Genomic DNA, 17,346 nt, shown 5'->3' with positions numbered 1-17,346 from the left:
GGGAGGGGGGCCGAAAGCCAAGGCAGATATAGGGCTGTGGCTGAAGAGGAAAAGGGAAGGGGATCGTCGAGGGGGAATAGATATTGGCTTCCTTGGCTCACCTACCGTTGTCTTGGCTTTTGCTTTTTTCCTTTCAAGTTTCTTTTGTTTTCTTCCGCGGGACTTACACCAGACGGAAATACATGCTCGCGTTGTTATTGTTTTTTTTGGCCGTAGATCGGCTTAGCGCAATATCGACGACTCCTACGCAACAATGCCCACCGGGCTCATGATAGCTGCAGAAGGCGAAGGCGGAGCAGCCCGCACCTTGACGCCCGAGTATCTGGCAGAGGACTCTGGGAACGAACTCATCTCGATATCCATCGCCTTCGCCATCCTCACGACTGTGTTCCTCGCCCTGCGGCTATTCGCGAAACGGTTCACCGCGGGCGGCTATGGAATCGACGATTACTTCTTGGCGGCGGCATACGTTGTCGACCTCGGCATGTGCGCCGTGGGCATAGGTATGGTTTTTCCCGTCCATCTCTCCGTCTCTTTCCGCTTCTCTTTTCCTTCCCTTACCTCTATGGCCTGTTTTTCTCTAACGCGCGTCTTCGCAGTCATGGTAAAGGTCGGTGGCGTCGGACGACACGTCGAGTACGTCGAGGAATTCCACCCCGAACTGCTGGCAGGGTGGGCAAAGTCCCTGCTCGCCTTCGAGCTCGTCTACTTTACGTCCGTGGCGCTGCCGAAGATGAGCATCGTGTGCCTGTTCCTGCGTGTCTTCAACTGGAAGGGCGGTATGCGCGCCACCGCCTACGTCATCCTCGCGGCCCTCGCCGCTACGAGCGTGTCCTTCGTCGTCACGGCGTGCTTCCAGTGCCAGCCCATCGCCTACTGGTGGGACCGGACGATCCCAGGTGGCAAGTGTATCGACGTGCAGGCCTTCTTCCACGGCCAGGCCATCCCTGGCTTCTTGTTGGACTTCATCATCATGGCGCTGCCGCTTCAGACCATCTGGGCCCTGAAGCTGCCGATGCACAAGAGACTCGCGCTGGTCGGAATCTTCATGGTTGGCAGTTTGTACGTGATCCCCCCATCTAGTCAACGTGAGTGAACAAGGGGGGGGACGGTGCCGTGACTAACAGCTTCACAGCGGTGTCGTCGCATCCATAATCCGCGCCTACATCTTCTTCCAGACGTCTGCGTTTGCGGATCGCACATGTGAGTTCCATGGAACGGCTGAGACTTGGTCCTATCGTGCTGACTGAAGCAGGGGCGTCCGTCGGTCTCGTCGGCTGGAGCATCATCGAGACGGGAACCTACATCATCGCGGCCTGCCTCCCTCACTTCCGCCCCATGATCTCCTACTACACGCCGCCATGGCTAAAGAGCTTCGTGCGCAAGACGGTATCGCAAGCCACCAGCACCGCTTCCAAGGTGACCGGCTCTAAGAGTACCCAGAGACGCCGCGGCGATGACGAGGTGGAGCTCACCGAGCACTCGAGGAAGCAGACCTTCGAGACGGAAAGCGAAGTGACGGGCGACGAGGAGCGCGGGTACGCGGGGCATGTTCGATCGCCGGTATCAGGGAGGACTGTTGAGGTGCGCAAGTCGGACGACATGGTTAAGGGAGACTGGGCCCAAGAAGGGCATATCCGGGTCACGACCGAAGTCAAGCTGGAAAGGGAGAGGACGTCGGCCGTCCTCGGTAATTCAAGGTCATGAGGCCTCGATAAGCGTGTGTGATAGTAATACCATTAATTCCGTCCAGAGTCACCCACATTCTTTTCAAGGTTTCTGCCATCCGACGGGTGTGCTCAACCGTTAGATTCGACATTATTCCCCTTGCAGGCGCCGGTGGTCGAGTCTCTGTGCATGCCTACGACTCGACTTGGGCGCGCCTATCCGGCCACGTTCTCGTGGTCTGTTGATGATCAGTCGGCCCGGATCCCGGCCACTTGGATGATATGATATCGACTATCGCTGCAGTCGGTTCGTAACGATAAATGACAGAATGACAAGGTAATAGGAGCCGTCGCTTGAATAACATTTAATCTACCATACCTGCTTCAGGCGGACACTACAGGAACGACTTTGGGCCCTTGGCTTCCGCAGGCCCCAGCAGTTCATCCGCGATGCCGCGGCCTGCCGCCCTTCCGGAGAAGATGCAGCCTCCCAGGAACGTCCCCTCCAAGCTGTTGTAGCCGTGGACGCCGCCACCGCCGAAGCCGGCCGCCTCTCCCGCCGCGTACAGGCCTGGAAACTTCTCCCCGTTGGCCTTCATGACGTTGCTCTCCAGGTTCGTCTCGATGCCGCCGAGCGTCTTCCTCGTCAGCAGGTTCATCCGCACGGCGATCAGCGGGCCGTGCTTCGTGTCCAACAGCTTGTGCGGCGGCGCGATGCGGCTCCTGGCGTCGGCCCAATATGTCCGCCCGTTGTTGATGAGCATCGCCTGCGCGTCCTTGGAGTAGGCGTTGTCGAACTGCCCGTCACGCAGCTCGATCGTCTCCCGGATGTCCTCCAGCTCCAGCACCGGCCCGCCGCGCTCGCGCTGCAGCTCGTTCATGCCCTGCACCAGGTCCGCGAGGTTGTCCCGCACGACAAAGTCCTTGCCGTACTTTTGGAAGTTCTGCACCGGCACCGTGCCCTTCTTGCCGAAGACGCGCGTGAGGAGCTGCCACACGCTCTTCCCCGTCACGTCGGGGTTCTGCTCGGACCCGGAGAGCGCGAACTCGCGGGCGATGATGCTCTGGTCTAGGATGAACCACGTGTAGTCGTACCCCGTGCTGCAGATGTGCTTCAGCGTGCCCAGCGTGTCGGTGCCAGGGAAGAAGAAGGGGGGCAGCCGCTTGCCCGTCGCGTCGAGCCACAACGAGCTGGGCGCGGGGAGCACGCGGATGCCGTGGTTCGGCCAGATGGGGTCCCAGTTCTGCAGACCCTCGGTGTAGTGCCACATGCGGTCGCGGTTGATGACGTTGGCGCCGGCGGCCTCGGAGATGCCAATCATGCGGCCGTCGACGTGGGCGGGAACGCCGACGACGAAGTTCTCGGGGACTTTGGGGCCCAGGCGGTCGACGGGCCACGCGGCCTTGACGGCTTCGACGTTGCCGCCGATGCCGCCGGAGGTGACGGCAACGGCCGACCCGAAGATCTCAAAGTCGCCGACGACGTCGCGGTTGGACTTGACGCCGCGGGGCGAGTCGTCGGGCGCGAGGACCTTGCCGCGGACGCCGACGGCGCGGCCCGCCTCGTCGGTGATGATCTCGTCGACGCGGTGGCGGAAGCGGAACTGGACGACGCCGTTCTCGGCGGCGCGCGTCACGGGTTCCGCGAACACCCTCACGACCTCGGGCCCAGTGCCCCAGGTGACGTGGAACCGCGGCACCGAGTTGCCGTGGCCCTCGGCCATGCCGGCGCCGCGTTCGGCCCACCCGACGTTGAACAGGAACCCCATTCCCCTGGCCTTGACGTAGTCCTCCATCTCGTCGGTGGCGAAGTTCACAAACGCCTCGGCCCAGCGGCGCGGCCATGTGTCCTCCCTCTCGCGGTCGAACTGCGCCGAGCCGAACCAGTCGCGCATCGCGAGCTCCCTGGAGTCCTTGATGCCCATCCTCCTCTGCTCCTTCGAGTCCACGCAGAATATTCCGCCCAGCGACCAGAACGCCTGCCCGCCGAGGTTCTTCTCGTTCTCCTGGTCGATGATGATGGTCGGCACGCCGCGCTCCGAGAGCTCGAACGCCGCCACCAGGCCGGCCAGCCCGCCGCCGACGATGATGACGGGCCGCTCGAGGAGCTCCTTCTTCCTTTCGGCGTTCATGGCTGCGAACGTCGGCCCGGACGACGAGGGGGAGCCGCGGGAGCGCTTGGCGGGACTGCGGAGGAGGATGTGTCGTATGATGAGCTTCAGTATCCAGGCCGAGGCGCCGACACCAGCGATCGCGGCAAGGGTCTGGAGGGGCGTCTGGGGCAGAGGGACAAGGTCGTGCAGGTGGTAATGCTTATGTGGCGGCATGGTCGTATGTAGCTCTCCACGGCGTCTTGATGGCGCTGTCTGGCCCTACTTTGTATCTATCTGGCTGACCGGGCCCAAGGCGGGGTGGACAAGGATGCCGCGTGATATAATGTTTGCTATCTTTCTTTTCTCTACGGCTGGCCGGACGAATTGCCAGATTCTTCCAGCCTCGGAGATTGGATTGAGCTGCCACAGCCGAAGGGGGAGGACGTCTGCTTATTGCACAATAGCGGCAAGGCCACGTTCAAGGGCGGGGAAGCGATAATTAGTTTCCCTCCCTCTCTTGGAGACCTCGTGTTCACGGGGCCCCGGGTGGAAGAGGGGTTGGGGCGCAGGGGGGGGAAAGGTGTGCCGCAGGACTATCTGCGACGCTATATGTTCCGTAGCATGGAATAGATAAGCTTGAGAACCGGTTGTCTGTCCCATTTATGTAGGAGTACTAGATCAACATAGACGTAGTCCGGCCCTCGATGTGAGTTGGATAAACCACAAGCTAACACTGGCGTCAGACTTATATTACGGAAGCGAAGCTGACATGTAAAGCCATGGCTACAGCAGAGAAACGCATCCGGAAGACAGTTCACAAACGGCGCACTTGGCACATGGCAGCTAACGGACCGGGCAAGCTGCAGGGGACTCGGTGACTCGGGTCAAGTTTAGGGTTTCCGTCTTCTCCATCTTGATTTGCTCCGTCATTGGACAAGGTAACATTGATTGTCCGAGGACCCCGAGCGGGCGCGCATCAGTCGAACATGTGCCTCGGCTCATCGACCTGAGCGTTCACCTTGCATGTTCTCATCGATACCGAAACCCATTGTCATGGAGGAATCATATCTGTTCTGTTCATTGGCTCGTCCCCGTTAGTCTCGATTCCTATCTGTCTATCCATCCGTAAAGCAAGCCGCGGCCAATCGGCGGCGTCATGGAATCCGAACGACGACTTTGCCAAAGTGGCCGCCGCTGTATAGGTATTGGTACGCCTTGTCGGCCTCTTTGAAGTCGAACACGCGGTCGACAACCGGCTCGATGCCCTTGTCCTCGTAGAACTCAACCATCTCCTCGAACCTCTCCCGCGGACCGTTGATGATGCCCTTGAGCGTCACCGTCTTGCGCAGCGCCAGCAGGTTCACGTTGGTCCGGTCCCCTTCCGCGTCCACCTTGCCCGACAGGTACCCGATGCACGCAATCGTGCCACCGAATCCGATGGCCTCGAAGGATTGGCGCAGCGTCTTGGCGCCGCCCGTCTCTAGGATTATGTCGGCGCCCTCGCCCTGGGTGACCTCGTTGACCTTTTCGTCCCAGTTGGGGTTGGTGCGGTAATTGACCGTGTGGTCTGCGCCCAGCGCCTTCGCCTTCTCCAGCTTCTTGTCCGACGATGAGGTGATGATGACTGCCAAGACGGGTGGGTTAGTTAGCCAGTCTTCTTTTCAGTCTTTGCGCGCGCGCGCATTGTCCAGCAATGCATCTTCACCCACCCGTCGCGCCGGCCGCCTTTGCAATCTGCAGCCCCGAAATCGCGACGCCGCCGGTGCCCTGGCAGACGACGACCTCTCCCTTGCCGCCGGGCTGACCCAGCGGCCGGAACTGGTTGATCGACATCCAGGCCGTCACCGCCGCGATCGGGAGACACGCCGCCTGCTCGTCGCTCAAGTGCTTCGGCGCCTTGACCAGCCCCTCGGCAGGGAACACGCGGTAGGGCTGCAGCACGCCCTCCAGCGGGAAACCGAGTCCGGACTTCATGTCCGCCGCCTTGATCTGGCCCCTGATGTGCGACTGGTTGAAGATGGAGACGACGCGGTCGCCCGTCTTCCACCTGTCGACGCCGTCGCCCACGGCCTCGACCGAACCGCACATGTCCGATGCCGGCACCAGCGGCTCCGCCTCTCCCGGGTTGATGGTCTTGTGGTGGTTGTACAGGCCCATGGCCACCTCCGTGTCGCGGTAGTTGAGCGAGACGGCCTTGATCTTGACGAGCACCTCGCCAGGCCCGGGTTGCGGGATGGGCGCCGAGGCGAGGAAGAGCTTGTCGAGCCCGTCCTGGCGCGTCTGCCAGCGCTGCATTTCGTTGTTGCCCATGGTGTATGTGAAGCTGTTCGTGCTCTTGGTGTGGAAATCAGGGGTCTGCCGAACGTGTCGTGAATGTTACTGCAAGGAACAAGCCCTCCCAGCTCAACCCCTCCCGTTCGAAAACGACACCCCCTCGATTGGATCCGAGTTCCTCAGTAATGACGCAAGCATTGGAAGCCAGGTTCGGCCGGTCCCCGCAAAGAGGTGGACCAGGCGGGGTGCAATCGCGGCGCGGGCATTGAGTTCGGTTTATTGCCGGCCTCGGCGTCTTCGCGCTCCATGGCGTGTGTGGAAGATAATAACATCCACTGGTGTGCACCTCAGCCTTTCCGCACTACCACGGCCCGGCTGTTCATGATATGGAAAGTGTTGACGGTGCTAGGGACAGTGCCTGGATTCTCGATCATGGAACACTCGTACGCGTCACTCGGCTCCATTGTTGCGATTAAGCAGGGCTTGAACTGCCCTCTGAACTAGCGCACTTGGTCCATTGCCATTTGCCGGGAGGTGGTTTATTAGATTCTGAACAATCAGATACTTGCTGGCCTGTTGTTACTGATTCCCATTGCCATGCAACAAAATCAAAAGTCCACCCGATAAGTCCCCAGTGTATAGCGATGCCAGTAGCTTGCTGCAAGTGCCTGGTTGGAAATATGCCCGTCGCATCTGCTGTCGTATTGCTTCCTACTCTCCGGAGGATCGGGGCGAGTCGGCAGATGTGGTTCTGTCACGCATCGGGCGACGCCACACACATAAGACAGCCGGCCTGGCCCTTCACATGATCTTGAAGATTCCCCCCGGGGCGAGTCATCTTCTGGACGGGCCCATGCATGAGGAAGGTCGTGTCACACGTCGGAGCGCTGTGCAAGGTGCAAAGTGCAAGTTAGACACAATGTCAAGAACAGCAGGGCCCGTACGTACGAGTAGAACCAGCACTCTATAGCTGTCTCGTAATGGGCAGAGAGTGTGCCAAGTCTCTGCTTGATCGGAACAATCTGAGGTCGGTTTCGGTAGTAGCACCACCGGGAGCATTCGCCGGAGAGGTTGACGCCAGAGCACAGAGTGAGATCGCAGATTCGCTCCTCCGCGAGTGCTCGCATCCTGTCGGTCCCCGCGCTGGCAATCGCGGCTTCATGGTCTTCGTGGGGGATGATACCCTCCATGCCCGCGCCTCCGAGGGATGCGCTTGGGTTGGAGGGGCCGGGTGTCGCCGCAGCAGCCGCAGTTAGGGCGAGAGTCAAGAGCTGATAGCCGAGCATTGTAAAAGTCCAGTTGGTTGACTCGCGTTGTTAAAGGAGCAGCATGAATCGAATTCGAGATTTACGCAAAGCAGCAGAAACGTCTTTCAAATTTATATGTCAGACTGGCGGATAGCCGGCCCCTGATACGAAGCGTTTACTCTCCAGAATAAAGAGAACAGCATGCCCGAGCTCCCACTTGCAGTAGGGCAAACGTTGGATGACCTATGGTACATCCAGCTTGGTATCAAGGCAATGCTTTGCCAGTCGACCGGCATACACACCAAACATCTTTTGACAACTAAGCAAGCGATGTGGACCACTATCAATGTCAGCAAACACCCTCGGTTTTGCCATATCAAAGAGGCGCTCTCGGACTTTCGTTGCCCGTTGTGGATTGTCTGAATAGATTAGAGGTCGGGAAACAATCTCGCCTTTCTTTGAAGCCAGCAGTTTGGCCTGGGCTCATGATTCCAGTAAACAAATGTGGCCAATACTGGATATCCACTTCCACCGTCATTGCATGGTTGTATCACTTTTGGTGGATGGTTAGTAGCATCTATGCTGTACGCCTCTGCCCTTTCAATTGCAGGTTATTAATGAGTCTCCTTGCATGAGAAATAATATCAATGACATGATGGATAACTTGGCGTCTACTTGTTGGCGAAGGGCCATTTGCGATAGACGCTTGCAGTTAGAGGTCAGACTTAATGCCCGGGTCGGCCGCAAATTGACAATGGAGACTAAGGCATAGTTTGTACAAATCGAGGGTTTGGTACTTGGTACAAACACGATACTCTACTTCCAGGGGTTGGAAGATTTGTACGACGATTGCCCAAGACTCATCCTGCAAACAAGCTTCTATTGGTTCAATCATCAGGGAACCTTTCATGCACATTCTCGTGATTTCGCCTTGATGCAAACATAGAGTTCACAGAGAGGAATTCGATATGACGTGACAACAGTGTTAGAACTGGAGGCGGGTGTTCGGCATGTAACAGTAGGACATACACACTAATGTGCTGTGAATCTATGCGAAGCATTCACGTTCGCGTTATATCTACTGGCACGAAGGACAGTTTTCATCCACAAATGGTGAAGGTCTATGGACAAAAATACAGCGCAAGAGGGTGTGTTCCTTTAGTTCTATATTGGTACGCAAAGCACCGAGCTGTCCGGCTTCACACGCACATAAATCGAGCTTTTGTTGGAACTCGGCTCCTCCAAGTACGGCTGGAAACAGCCCGTTCTGGCTAAACTTCAAGATCAAGCTCGGTTCCTCAAGCAGCTATTATGGCCGCCAAAGAGGGCGGTGTTGTGGCATTTGTCCGTACAGGATCTAGCACTTCGCCAGCTTCTATCCAACAACTGACTCAGGGCCAGTGTCATTGTCTCAGTGAATGCGGATACGCCTACGGATCTAATGATGACCAGTACAGGGACGGTTGGCACAGAGTGGGTTTAAGCTTATCATGACGATCGTTGCCTACCTGATATTTCACCCTTGAGATGTGCAAATGTGTTAGACCGTCAATATTATAAGCAAGCTACCCATATCCTAGTAATTCAGCACGTTCATACCGGCATCCCATGCTACCCCTGAACGACTTTAGCCTGCCTTTTCGGCCCCAATATGTCCGAGTCGCTTTGGTGCGCACACGAAACCTTGAGCTAGTCATCCAAGTGCAATTCAGCCAGCCAAGCAGAGAGCCGCATGCAATGGTTTCGCGCTCAAGGTTTCAATTCTCCATCTATGATCCACGTCTTGGATTCGACTGTCCCGTGCTTGGCAACAGTCTATTCATGACCAGTATGTCAAGACCGTTAATCGAGGCTTGGCTTCGGGGAAACGAGTATACCAAACTGCCCCTACACGCGGCAATGGACGTTCGTCTCATCTATTAAGCTTTCGCTTGGCTGGGGTGATGTGGAACGGGGTGACACCCGATTAAAGGGACCGGCGTTCTGTTTTCCCCCAAGGAGTACACCGCTGTCCGCACTGTTTCAAGTATACAAGCAGACCTGACTTAGTGACATTAAACAGGATAACCTGACTTGGTGACATTGAACAGGAGATTTGTCGCCGACGGAAATCTCCGGACTGGAAAAAGGGGCCGGGGCATTAGTTATCTTGAAAAGTCTAAAAGCAATGGAGTATATAATGAGTGAGAAAGAATCGTCCGCGACGGAAAGGGGAACTAGGAGGGATTCTGGAACAGACTTGGCTCTACGACGTTTCCATTCGCTTCGCGAATCTGTTTGTAGACCGGTTCCGTCGTTCCTCGAGCGCCTTTTTTTCGTTCTACAATTCATTCAGTCTCTTCGCCCAAAATGCGGCAGGGGCACGTCTTGCTTTTGTGCTCGCCGCGACGAACATTCTCGCTCCCGGTGTGCAGGCCATCGACACGCTCGTGGATCTTGGATACGCCCAGTTCCAGGGAGCCGAGACCGATGCTCAGCTGGGAGTGACGACTTGGAAGGGCATCCAGTTCGCCGCTCCGCCTGTCGGAGCTCTCCGGTTTGCCGCACCGGCCGACCCTGTGCAGTCCGGCTTGGTCAACGCCACCGTTCACGGTCCCATCTGCCCTCCCCAGCAGCCCAGCGACTACACCGTGACGGGCAAACACTCCCGCTTCACCGTCGACGAAGACTGCCTTTATCTGAGCGTCACGGCCCCTTCCAAGGCACAGGCCGACTCCAAGCTTCCTGTCCTCTTTTTTCTCCAAGGTGGAGGGTTCGTCTCCAACTCGAACGCAAACTATGACGCCAGCGAGATTGCCTCGGACGGCAACGTTGTTGTTGTGCAGGTCAACTACCGCGTTGGCATGTACGGGTTCTTGCAGAGTAAGGAGGTTCGCGCCGGTGGCAGCCTTAACGCTGGTGTCAGAGACATGATCAAGGCTCTCGAATGGGTCCAGACCAACATTGCAAAGTTTGGCGGTAACCCTGAGCAGGTTGTCCTTGACGGCATCAGCGCTGGCGGCTCTGCTATTGGTTTGTTGATGACGGCCGACGTCGGTGGGAAGCAGCTCTTCGCCGGCGGCATCGCTGAGTCTGGTGGCTGGGCGACGATGCGAACGATGGACCAGGGTCAAAGCCAGTACGAGTGCCTCACCAAGGAGAAGGGCTGCTTCGATTCGACCGACTCGCTGTCTTGCCTGCGTGCTCTCGACCAGTCCGCCATCCGCTCTTCCACCTGCTGGTTCAACCCCGGCATTGACGGGGAGCTTTTCACCGACAGCATGGTCAACCTCTTCGAGCAGGGAAAATACACCAAGGTTCCCACCATATGGGGTTCTTGCGCTCAAGAGGGCACCTTGTACTCTGCCCCGCAGTCTACCAACTCTACCGCCGAGGCAAACAAGTACTTCCTTGGCGTAGATCCCTCCCTATCAAATGGGTCTCTTGCCATACTCGACGAGCTATACATCGACGTGCCTCAACCAGTTTTTCCCGACTCCGGAGTCAAATGGCGCCAGGCCGCTAACGCCATTGGCGACGTCGGCACCCACTGTGTCATCCGCAATATCCAGAACTACCTCGCCCGCGACAAGGTGCCCACTTACAACTATAAATACGATGTCCTGGACCCCAAGTCCGAGGCCGAGGGTGTCGGAGCTTACCACGTGGTGAACACGTACGCCTTCTGGGGCCCTAATCGTACCAACGGCGAGCCTCCCGCTTCGTACTTGGACAGTAACAAGCCAATCATCTCGCAGTTCCGCAAGTACTGGGTTTCTTTCATCCGCAACCTGGACCCCAATACCGATCGCGAGGAGGGCGCTCCTGAGTGGGACATCTTTACAGGTCCAAACGGCCGTGAGAGACTGTTCGTGCAAACCAATAACACCCGTATGGAGAGGATGAGTACTGCCCAGGCACTGCGTTGTGATGTCGTGAGACCATTCTCGGATAATTTGGGCAAACCGGTTGAAGACGGCGTCGTTACAGAGCTGGATGCGACTTTGGCAGCCGGCATCAACAGCACGAGCGAGGCCACGACGTTTAAGAGGAGACGCGTAAGATGAGTCTTTCGGTATTATTAGAACTTGCTAGCCGTTTTAGTACGGTGGCAACGAGAATATAACAAGATGTAATAGAAATAATCAGTTCTCAAAAAACATATGCGTGGCTTTCATACAGTCACCGTTCGTGGTCTTTGGGTGCACGCAAAGACCTTGATGTCTGACTGTTGCTCAAATATTCTCGCCTGGCTCTATAAAAACCGAGTCCGACCATGAGTTCAGCATTTCCCTATGACAGAATTAGACGCGTCCACTAAAGGCGGTGTTAGAATGGAAAGACTTACAAGAGCTGATTTGATTATCGTAATCACCGCCATAACCGACATCGGCAACACCAAGGTTGTACTTGTAACTGAGAGCGACACCACGATCATCCCCCTTTTCGCCGCAGCCAGTAAATCTATTTGGAAGTCATTAGCTCAGTGCGCTCTGATACATCGTTTCACAAGACTCACTTGTAAAACTGGCATTGGCCACCTGTATTTGTGCTTAGAGAGGACGTTTGGTTATCGTATTTGTCCAGAAAAGCCTGGGTGGTGTTGAAGCTAGAATAGCCCACTATTACAACTACTTATCAGTATCGTGAATTTCCCGGCGCGTTTCAGAGCCGTTCCGTGGGACCCCAGAATGCAGTTCTTACCGCATCGTCCGGGTGGTGCGCCGAAGGATATACAATCTCCTAAGAACCCGGCGTCGGGACACTGCAGAACGAAGATGTTATCGGGCGTTATCGGGGCTCGGTTCGGGTCGGGGTTGCCGTCCCCAGGTACAGCTTGGCGCTTCCGGGCGACATCACCAAGAATAATCCTTGGTGCCCGCATGAAGACGGCGTACGCCTCCGGGTGGCCTGATTGTACGTCTGGTGCAACTTTGATCAAGGCTTTAGGTGCAGGAAGAGCCATGGCCAGCTGGAGTACTAGTGAGGCCATGGTCATGGAAATGAAAGCTATTAGCTGCATGACGAGCGTATATATGGCGACTTGTGCTGAAGCATATGTACTCCGAAAAGAAAGAAAGGATATAACAAGCTGTCTCTCTTCAGCAGATTGTCTGGAAACAGGATTGGCCACAGATTATTAAACCCTTTGAAGAGCCAGTTTTTCCCCCCCCAATTCATTCCTCTCGTCCGGAATGATGGCTAACCGATTTGAGTTCATGGTCTGGCTGATGGGGATTACCATGTACGAGTCACAGTAGAAAGTAAATATTACCCACGTCGTCATGTCTACACAAACGTTAACGGAATTGAGTCAGGCCGTCATATGGCCCGGCCTCAGCCCCCAAAGTCGCATCAGCAAACCCAACCGCCTTACATTTTGGAGGTTGGTAATGCTCTCAATACAGTTGAAGTGATAGCTGCCGTAGGAACTGGCATCAAACGGCAAGCAGCTCCAGTTCAGGGCGGCGTTTCCTGTTCGTCCGAAATGTTATGTTGCAAAACTAACACAAACTCAGCGTACGTAGATACAATATAGATGTCAAGCACATCTCTTTTGTAAATTGACAACGCAGTCTCATAAAGTCGCTAGATGCCCGGTGTCGATTCGGAAGAATGCTTCCCTAAACATGGATAGCCAGGATCGCCTCGCGAACAAAAGCCGAGACATGCGGCCGATTGCGAACTTAAGTGGAAACACCGAATCCTTGTTCCTTTCTGGGGGGAATCCATTCGCCGAGGCTGAAGGTAAATAAACCAGGGAACTCCTGTCGACCAGGATTTGGCCTGAGTCTTTGCTGGACTCAACACAGGCTCTCGGTGCTCTCTGCCGCTCGATCTACTTGAAGAGGATAGGTTCGTGCTGTCTAAGCCTCTACAAGTAGAACGGCTCATAAGTAATCCACCTCAAGTCATTACTAAAGAATGGATTTGCCTGAGATGGGCATGACATCAGAACTCATGCGATTATTCAACTGTTGAATGACGGTCGATGACCTTACGGTGACTATGATAGCCAGTTGATGTGATGAATAACTGGATTTTATTTTCAATTGCTACGAATCCATCAAGCTTGTTGGCATATTATAGGCTAATTAGGAAAATGGCACCAGGTGCCTGTGCCACGTTCATTTGCTTGCCCTCTATTGAAGTACGAAAACACCCATTCGCCCATTTCGGACCATTCTTACTGCCCTATGAACTACGCTATAAACCCCATTTGGAGGAAAGGCAACCGGACTCGAATTGAGGTATTGTATCTGTACTTTTACTCGGTTTGTAAAACAATGAACTGTCTCATAGTGAAATCACAAAATTTCCCTAATCAATCCTACTACAGAACCCACCCATCTTGGCACCGCCGGTATACATTATTGGTATGGTAATCTGATGGCAACACGACTAGTCACAGTGCATACATGTAAGCTGTACGCATTGCGAGTCAAAGAGAAGCACTCGTAATGAAATCGAGCGGCTCTTTCGTCAAGGACCACATTTGACGGATGAACGGCTGGGCGGGCATTTTGATACTCACGATGAAATACATGGCTCAGGGGTGAACGAAACCAACTTAAACACAAACAATTTGCAACGAACTCAGTTTAGGCTGTGAGATGATCAACCTGAGGAATTCAGCTATGGAATCGGGAGAGAAGAAAGAGGAAACAAAATGTAGGCTGCGGGCGATGATTCGACCGCACCTGAGCGCTGGGGCGGCAGATGCAAATATCACTGACCCATAAATCCCGAAGATCGACCCCATCCCGGCACCGAAGCTCAACAGTCCTCCGCAACGGGATGTCACCGCAAGCTCCGGAAGCCACTCCGGAGTCCTTCTCTGACTCGCTGCGACACCATTCCAAACCTGGTCTGGGCCCGTTCGTGTCATATGGAGCTCGGCCCCCATCGATTGTTTCTTACTTGCAGGCCTGCTGCGGCGAAGCACCGGTATCCTATCCCAATGGTTCCAGTAAGCAACACAGCCCGGCCGCATCAACCCCTACTCATCACATCCCCGGCACCTGTGGCTCAAATCCACACTGCCTGTCTACCCCGTGTTTCCTGATGCTGAAGGCCTCAGATGCACGTTGAGATCGTCCGAGAATGCGATCCATGCGCCGGGTCAACGACTACAGACTCTGACGGGCTGTGCGGCTGCATGTCCCTTGAAACCAAACGCCGCACGTCAGCCGCCACGTTAGTAGGCGTGAGCACAGCGCCCCAAGCTCCCAGGCTCGACTTTCTGCTCCGATGGATGTTTCGTGGGCCTGGCCAAGATGTGTCCGTCCAGTCTGCCCGCGACGGCGCGTTGTGCGCTCGCTGACTTCCCTTTTCTTTCAAGACCCCCTCCCTTGATTCTTTCGGCCTTTGTTGCATTTTCAATTTTCCAGCTACAACACGCCAACCTGCCGTGTGACCATTGTATCTTGAACGACCATGGCCACCACCAACGATTCTTATTCCAACCAGTCGTCTTGGGGTGCCCTCGAGTCGCTGCAGGCTTTCCCCAGCCCTCTGGAGAAGCCTGTGCCTTACTTCATCACAGGCTTTTTGTTGTTCGTCTTTTACTTCTCCGTCCAGCAGTCGGAGCAGACACCTCACACTGATCTGCCCATCCTAAACCCGCGGCACAAGTGGGATTTCACCTGGTTGAAGGTCAAATGGGATTTCGTTTTCCACGCCCGTCGCATTGTGGAGGAGAGGACGAAAGCAAGCCCCAATGAGCCTTTCCAGCTTCTCACGGATGTCGGAGACATGACGATCCTCCCTGCGGTGCCCTTCGCCAACGAGATCCGCAACCATGAAGATCTCAGCCTCGGCCGGGTTTTGGACAAGGCAGGCTTTCCCCACGGTGCCCAAATTGCAAGATGAGCATATTGCTGACAAGTTGCGAACCTCAGAACTTCCACGCTTATCTGCCTGGTTTCGAGCCACTGAAGGAAGCCAATCCGCAAAAAGAGGTTCTCAAACACGTCATCCGCACAAGACTGACCCAATTCCTCTGTATGTGGGCATTATCTCCATCTAGTCACATAGCATGACTGCTAACGAGGCCCCAGCCAAACTCACAGCTCCCGTTTCCGACGAGACAACACGTTCCCTGAATGATGCTTTCGGCGAGGAGGAGGGTAAGTGACTCACACGATGGCACGAGCGAACCTGACTAACGCGACGTAGGCTGGCAGACTGTTGCGATCAAAGTGAAGATGCTCCAAGTTGTAGCCCGAGTTTCCACCCGTGTCTTTGGTGGTGAGAAGCTCTGTCGCAACCCGGCCTGGTTGAAGATCACTTCCGAGTACGCAAGAACAAGCTTCCTGGCCTCTGAATTACTTCGCATCTTCCCCAGACCGCTCCGCAGCGCCGTCCACTACATCAGCCCCTTCAGCCGCAACCTCCAAGCCCAGGTGAAGGAGGCCAGAGGAATCATCAACCCCATTGTCGAGGAGCGCCGCCGGGAGAAGAAGGCTGCACTGGACCACGGCGAGGAAGAGCCCGAGTACAACGACTGCATCGAGTGGTGCGAGGAGTCGTCGGACGACGCCAGCTCTGATCCTGCCATGATGCAGCTTGGGCTTTCCTTCGCCGCTCTTCACAGCACCTCTGACCTGATCACACAAGTCATGCTGGACCTCGCCCGGTATCCCGATTACTTTGAGCCGCTCCGCAAGGAGATTACCGACGTTATTCGCACCGATGGCTGGTCTCGTATGGGCCTCTACAAGATGCGCCTCTTGGACTCCTTCTGCAAAGAAACCCAACGACTCCATCCCATTGGTATTGGTAAGCAGTGTTGCTCCCCTCCCACTTTATCTGCCATATGATGCTGACGAGAAGGTACTTCAGTTTCCATGCACCGCGAGGTTACCAAGACCATGACCCTTTCAAACGGCTTGGAACTTCCGGAGGGCAGCCGTATTGCCGTCAGCTGCCAGCGGATGCACGATCCCTCCGTCTACTTGGACCCCAGCCGCTTCGATGGACACCGTTACCTCCGCATGCGTGAGTCTCTCGGCGCTGGCAACGACGGGGCCGCCCACTTTGTCAGCACCTCGCCTGAACACCTTGGATTCGGCCACGGCCAACATGCCTGCCCGGGCCGCTTCTTCGCCGCCAACGAGGTCAAGATCATCCTCTGTCATCTTCTCCTCAAGTACGACTGGCGATTGGCAGCGGAGGTTCAGCCTAAGCCGATCAACTTTGGCTTCGCGCTTGAGGTTGACCCCAAGGCCAGCATCGAGATTCGGCGGAGAACTGGTGACCTGGGCCTCAAGGCATAGGGTCTAGGAGCTCCGTGCGCGACGGTTGGATAGTATTGTATCATCAAACATACTGGGCATCCGTGACCTTTTTCTATCATCCAGCTTGCATTCCATGAATTCGCTGGGTTGCTGTAATCCAAGTCGTACCACGTGCAGTCATAGCAAAGAACCAAACAAATTGGAATAGTTCATCGTTCAATACATTTCGTATACCTTTCCTTCCTTGTCTCGAATTGTCACTTCAAAGGCCAAGATTAAGTTTTGTGTCTATGCCATTCGATTTATATAAGACCTTGCCTTTGAACATCGAACTGGCTTTGGCCCTTTCAACCTTCACCTGGAATCAGCAGCCCGACTGCGGTGCGTCTGCCAAGACAACCGGTCCTTTGAGTTCATCTCGTCTATGGCCCACGGGTAATATTGCCGCCAAGTTGCGCGAACGGGTATGCGTCACTGAGCTCTGGCTTCCACATTCTCCCCCGGTTTTCGACAAAGTTTACTATAAGGCAGTCCAGCACCTCGCTGCTTCACTAAATTCTCCTACCCGGATCTTTGCATTTCAAGATCGGGGTGTCAGAGTCCAAGCCTGCTTGCCCGCATAACATATGTTGATGCAAAGCGTATTCAATGCATCTGTGTTTACGACTTGACATATCCTTAGGCCTCAGACGCCATACGACAAATTTCTCAGGCGCGGAAAACGAGCAGCTTAGGTCGTTGGTACTAACGATGGAGAGTGTCACCTGATGTAGGGTAAGTCTGGGTTGACTTTGATATATTCAGAGTTTGATCTGCGAAATTGTGATGATGGCATCTTCACTGGCTC

General features: G+C 55.3%; 7 protein-coding genes across 7 annotated transcripts; 3 read left to right on the top strand and 4 right to left on the bottom strand.

Annotated features, from left to right (window-relative positions):
- Positions 1-253: 253 nt before the first annotated feature.
- LY79DRAFT_514424 (uncharacterized protein) lies at positions 254-1,707 on the top strand (the record flags this gene model as incomplete). Its single annotated transcript, XM_060554607.1, has 4 exons — positions 254-503; positions 600-1,062; positions 1,136-1,203; positions 1,256-1,707. The coding sequence occupies 4 exons, from the start codon at positions 254-256 to the stop codon at positions 1,705-1,707; spliced, it is 1,233 nt and encodes a 410-aa protein (XP_060414724.1).
- A 355-nt stretch (positions 1,708-2,062) lies between these two features.
- On the bottom strand, positions 2,063-3,994 carry LY79DRAFT_589781 (FAD binding domain-containing protein; the record flags this gene model as incomplete). The annotated part of the gene is made up of 1 exon (XM_060561066.1): positions 2,063-3,994. One exon carries the CDS (start codon positions 3,992-3,994, stop codon positions 2,063-2,065), a length of 1,932 nt encoding a protein of 643 aa, XP_060414723.1.
- Positions 3,995-4,901: 907 nt separating this feature from the next.
- LY79DRAFT_178597 (zinc-binding dehydrogenase) lies at positions 4,902-6,205 on the bottom strand. The gene is made up of 2 exons (XM_060551282.1): positions 5,470-6,205; positions 4,902-5,384 (listed from the first exon to the last, which is right to left on the bottom strand). The coding sequence occupies exons 1-2, from the start codon at positions 6,068-6,070 to the stop codon at positions 4,915-4,917; spliced, it is 1,071 nt and encodes a 356-aa protein (XP_060414722.1). The 5' UTR covers positions 6,071-6,205; the 3' UTR covers positions 4,902-4,914.
- Positions 6,206-6,906: 701 nt separating this feature from the next.
- LY79DRAFT_514163 (uncharacterized protein) lies at positions 6,907-7,320 on the bottom strand (the record flags this gene model as incomplete). The annotated part of the gene is made up of 1 exon (XM_060554568.1): positions 6,907-7,320. One exon carries the CDS (start codon positions 7,318-7,320, stop codon positions 6,907-6,909), a length of 414 nt encoding a protein of 137 aa, XP_060414721.1.
- Positions 7,321-8,845: 1,525 nt separating this feature from the next.
- On the top strand, positions 8,846-11,327 carry LY79DRAFT_649329 (carboxylesterase; the record flags this gene model as incomplete). The annotated part of the gene is made up of 2 exons (XM_060562519.1): positions 8,846-9,109; positions 9,640-11,327. The coding sequence occupies exons 1-2, from the start codon at positions 8,890-8,892 to the stop codon at positions 11,325-11,327; spliced, it is 1,908 nt and encodes a 635-aa protein (XP_060414720.1). The 5' UTR covers positions 8,846-8,889.
- Positions 11,328-11,542: 215 nt separating this feature from the next.
- On the bottom strand, positions 11,543-12,253 carry LY79DRAFT_579261 (uncharacterized protein; the record flags this gene model as incomplete). Its single annotated transcript, XM_060560011.1, has 4 exons — positions 11,543-11,553; positions 11,609-11,724; positions 11,780-11,882; positions 11,965-12,253. The coding sequence occupies 4 exons, from the start codon at positions 12,251-12,253 to the stop codon at positions 11,543-11,545; spliced, it is 519 nt and encodes a 172-aa protein (XP_060414719.1).
- A 2,444-nt stretch (positions 12,254-14,697) lies between these two features.
- Positions 14,698-16,538, top strand: LY79DRAFT_589777 (cytochrome P450; the record flags this gene model as incomplete). The annotated part of the gene is made up of 5 exons (XM_060561065.1): positions 14,698-15,084; positions 15,162-15,264; positions 15,321-15,389; positions 15,439-16,041; positions 16,105-16,538. 5 exons carry the CDS (start codon positions 14,698-14,700, stop codon positions 16,536-16,538), a joined length of 1,596 nt encoding a protein of 531 aa, XP_060414718.1.
- Between the last annotated feature and the right edge of the window lie 808 nt (positions 16,539-17,346).

Source organism: Colletotrichum navitas (assembly GCF_030913465.1).
Source record: "Colletotrichum navitas strain CBS 125086 chromosome Unknown LY79scaffold_25, whole genome shotgun sequence".
Classification (NCBI taxonomy): Eukaryota; Fungi; Ascomycota; class Sordariomycetes; order Glomerellales; family Glomerellaceae; genus Colletotrichum; species Colletotrichum navitas.
This window is presented reverse-complemented; position numbering and strand designations above follow the sequence as displayed.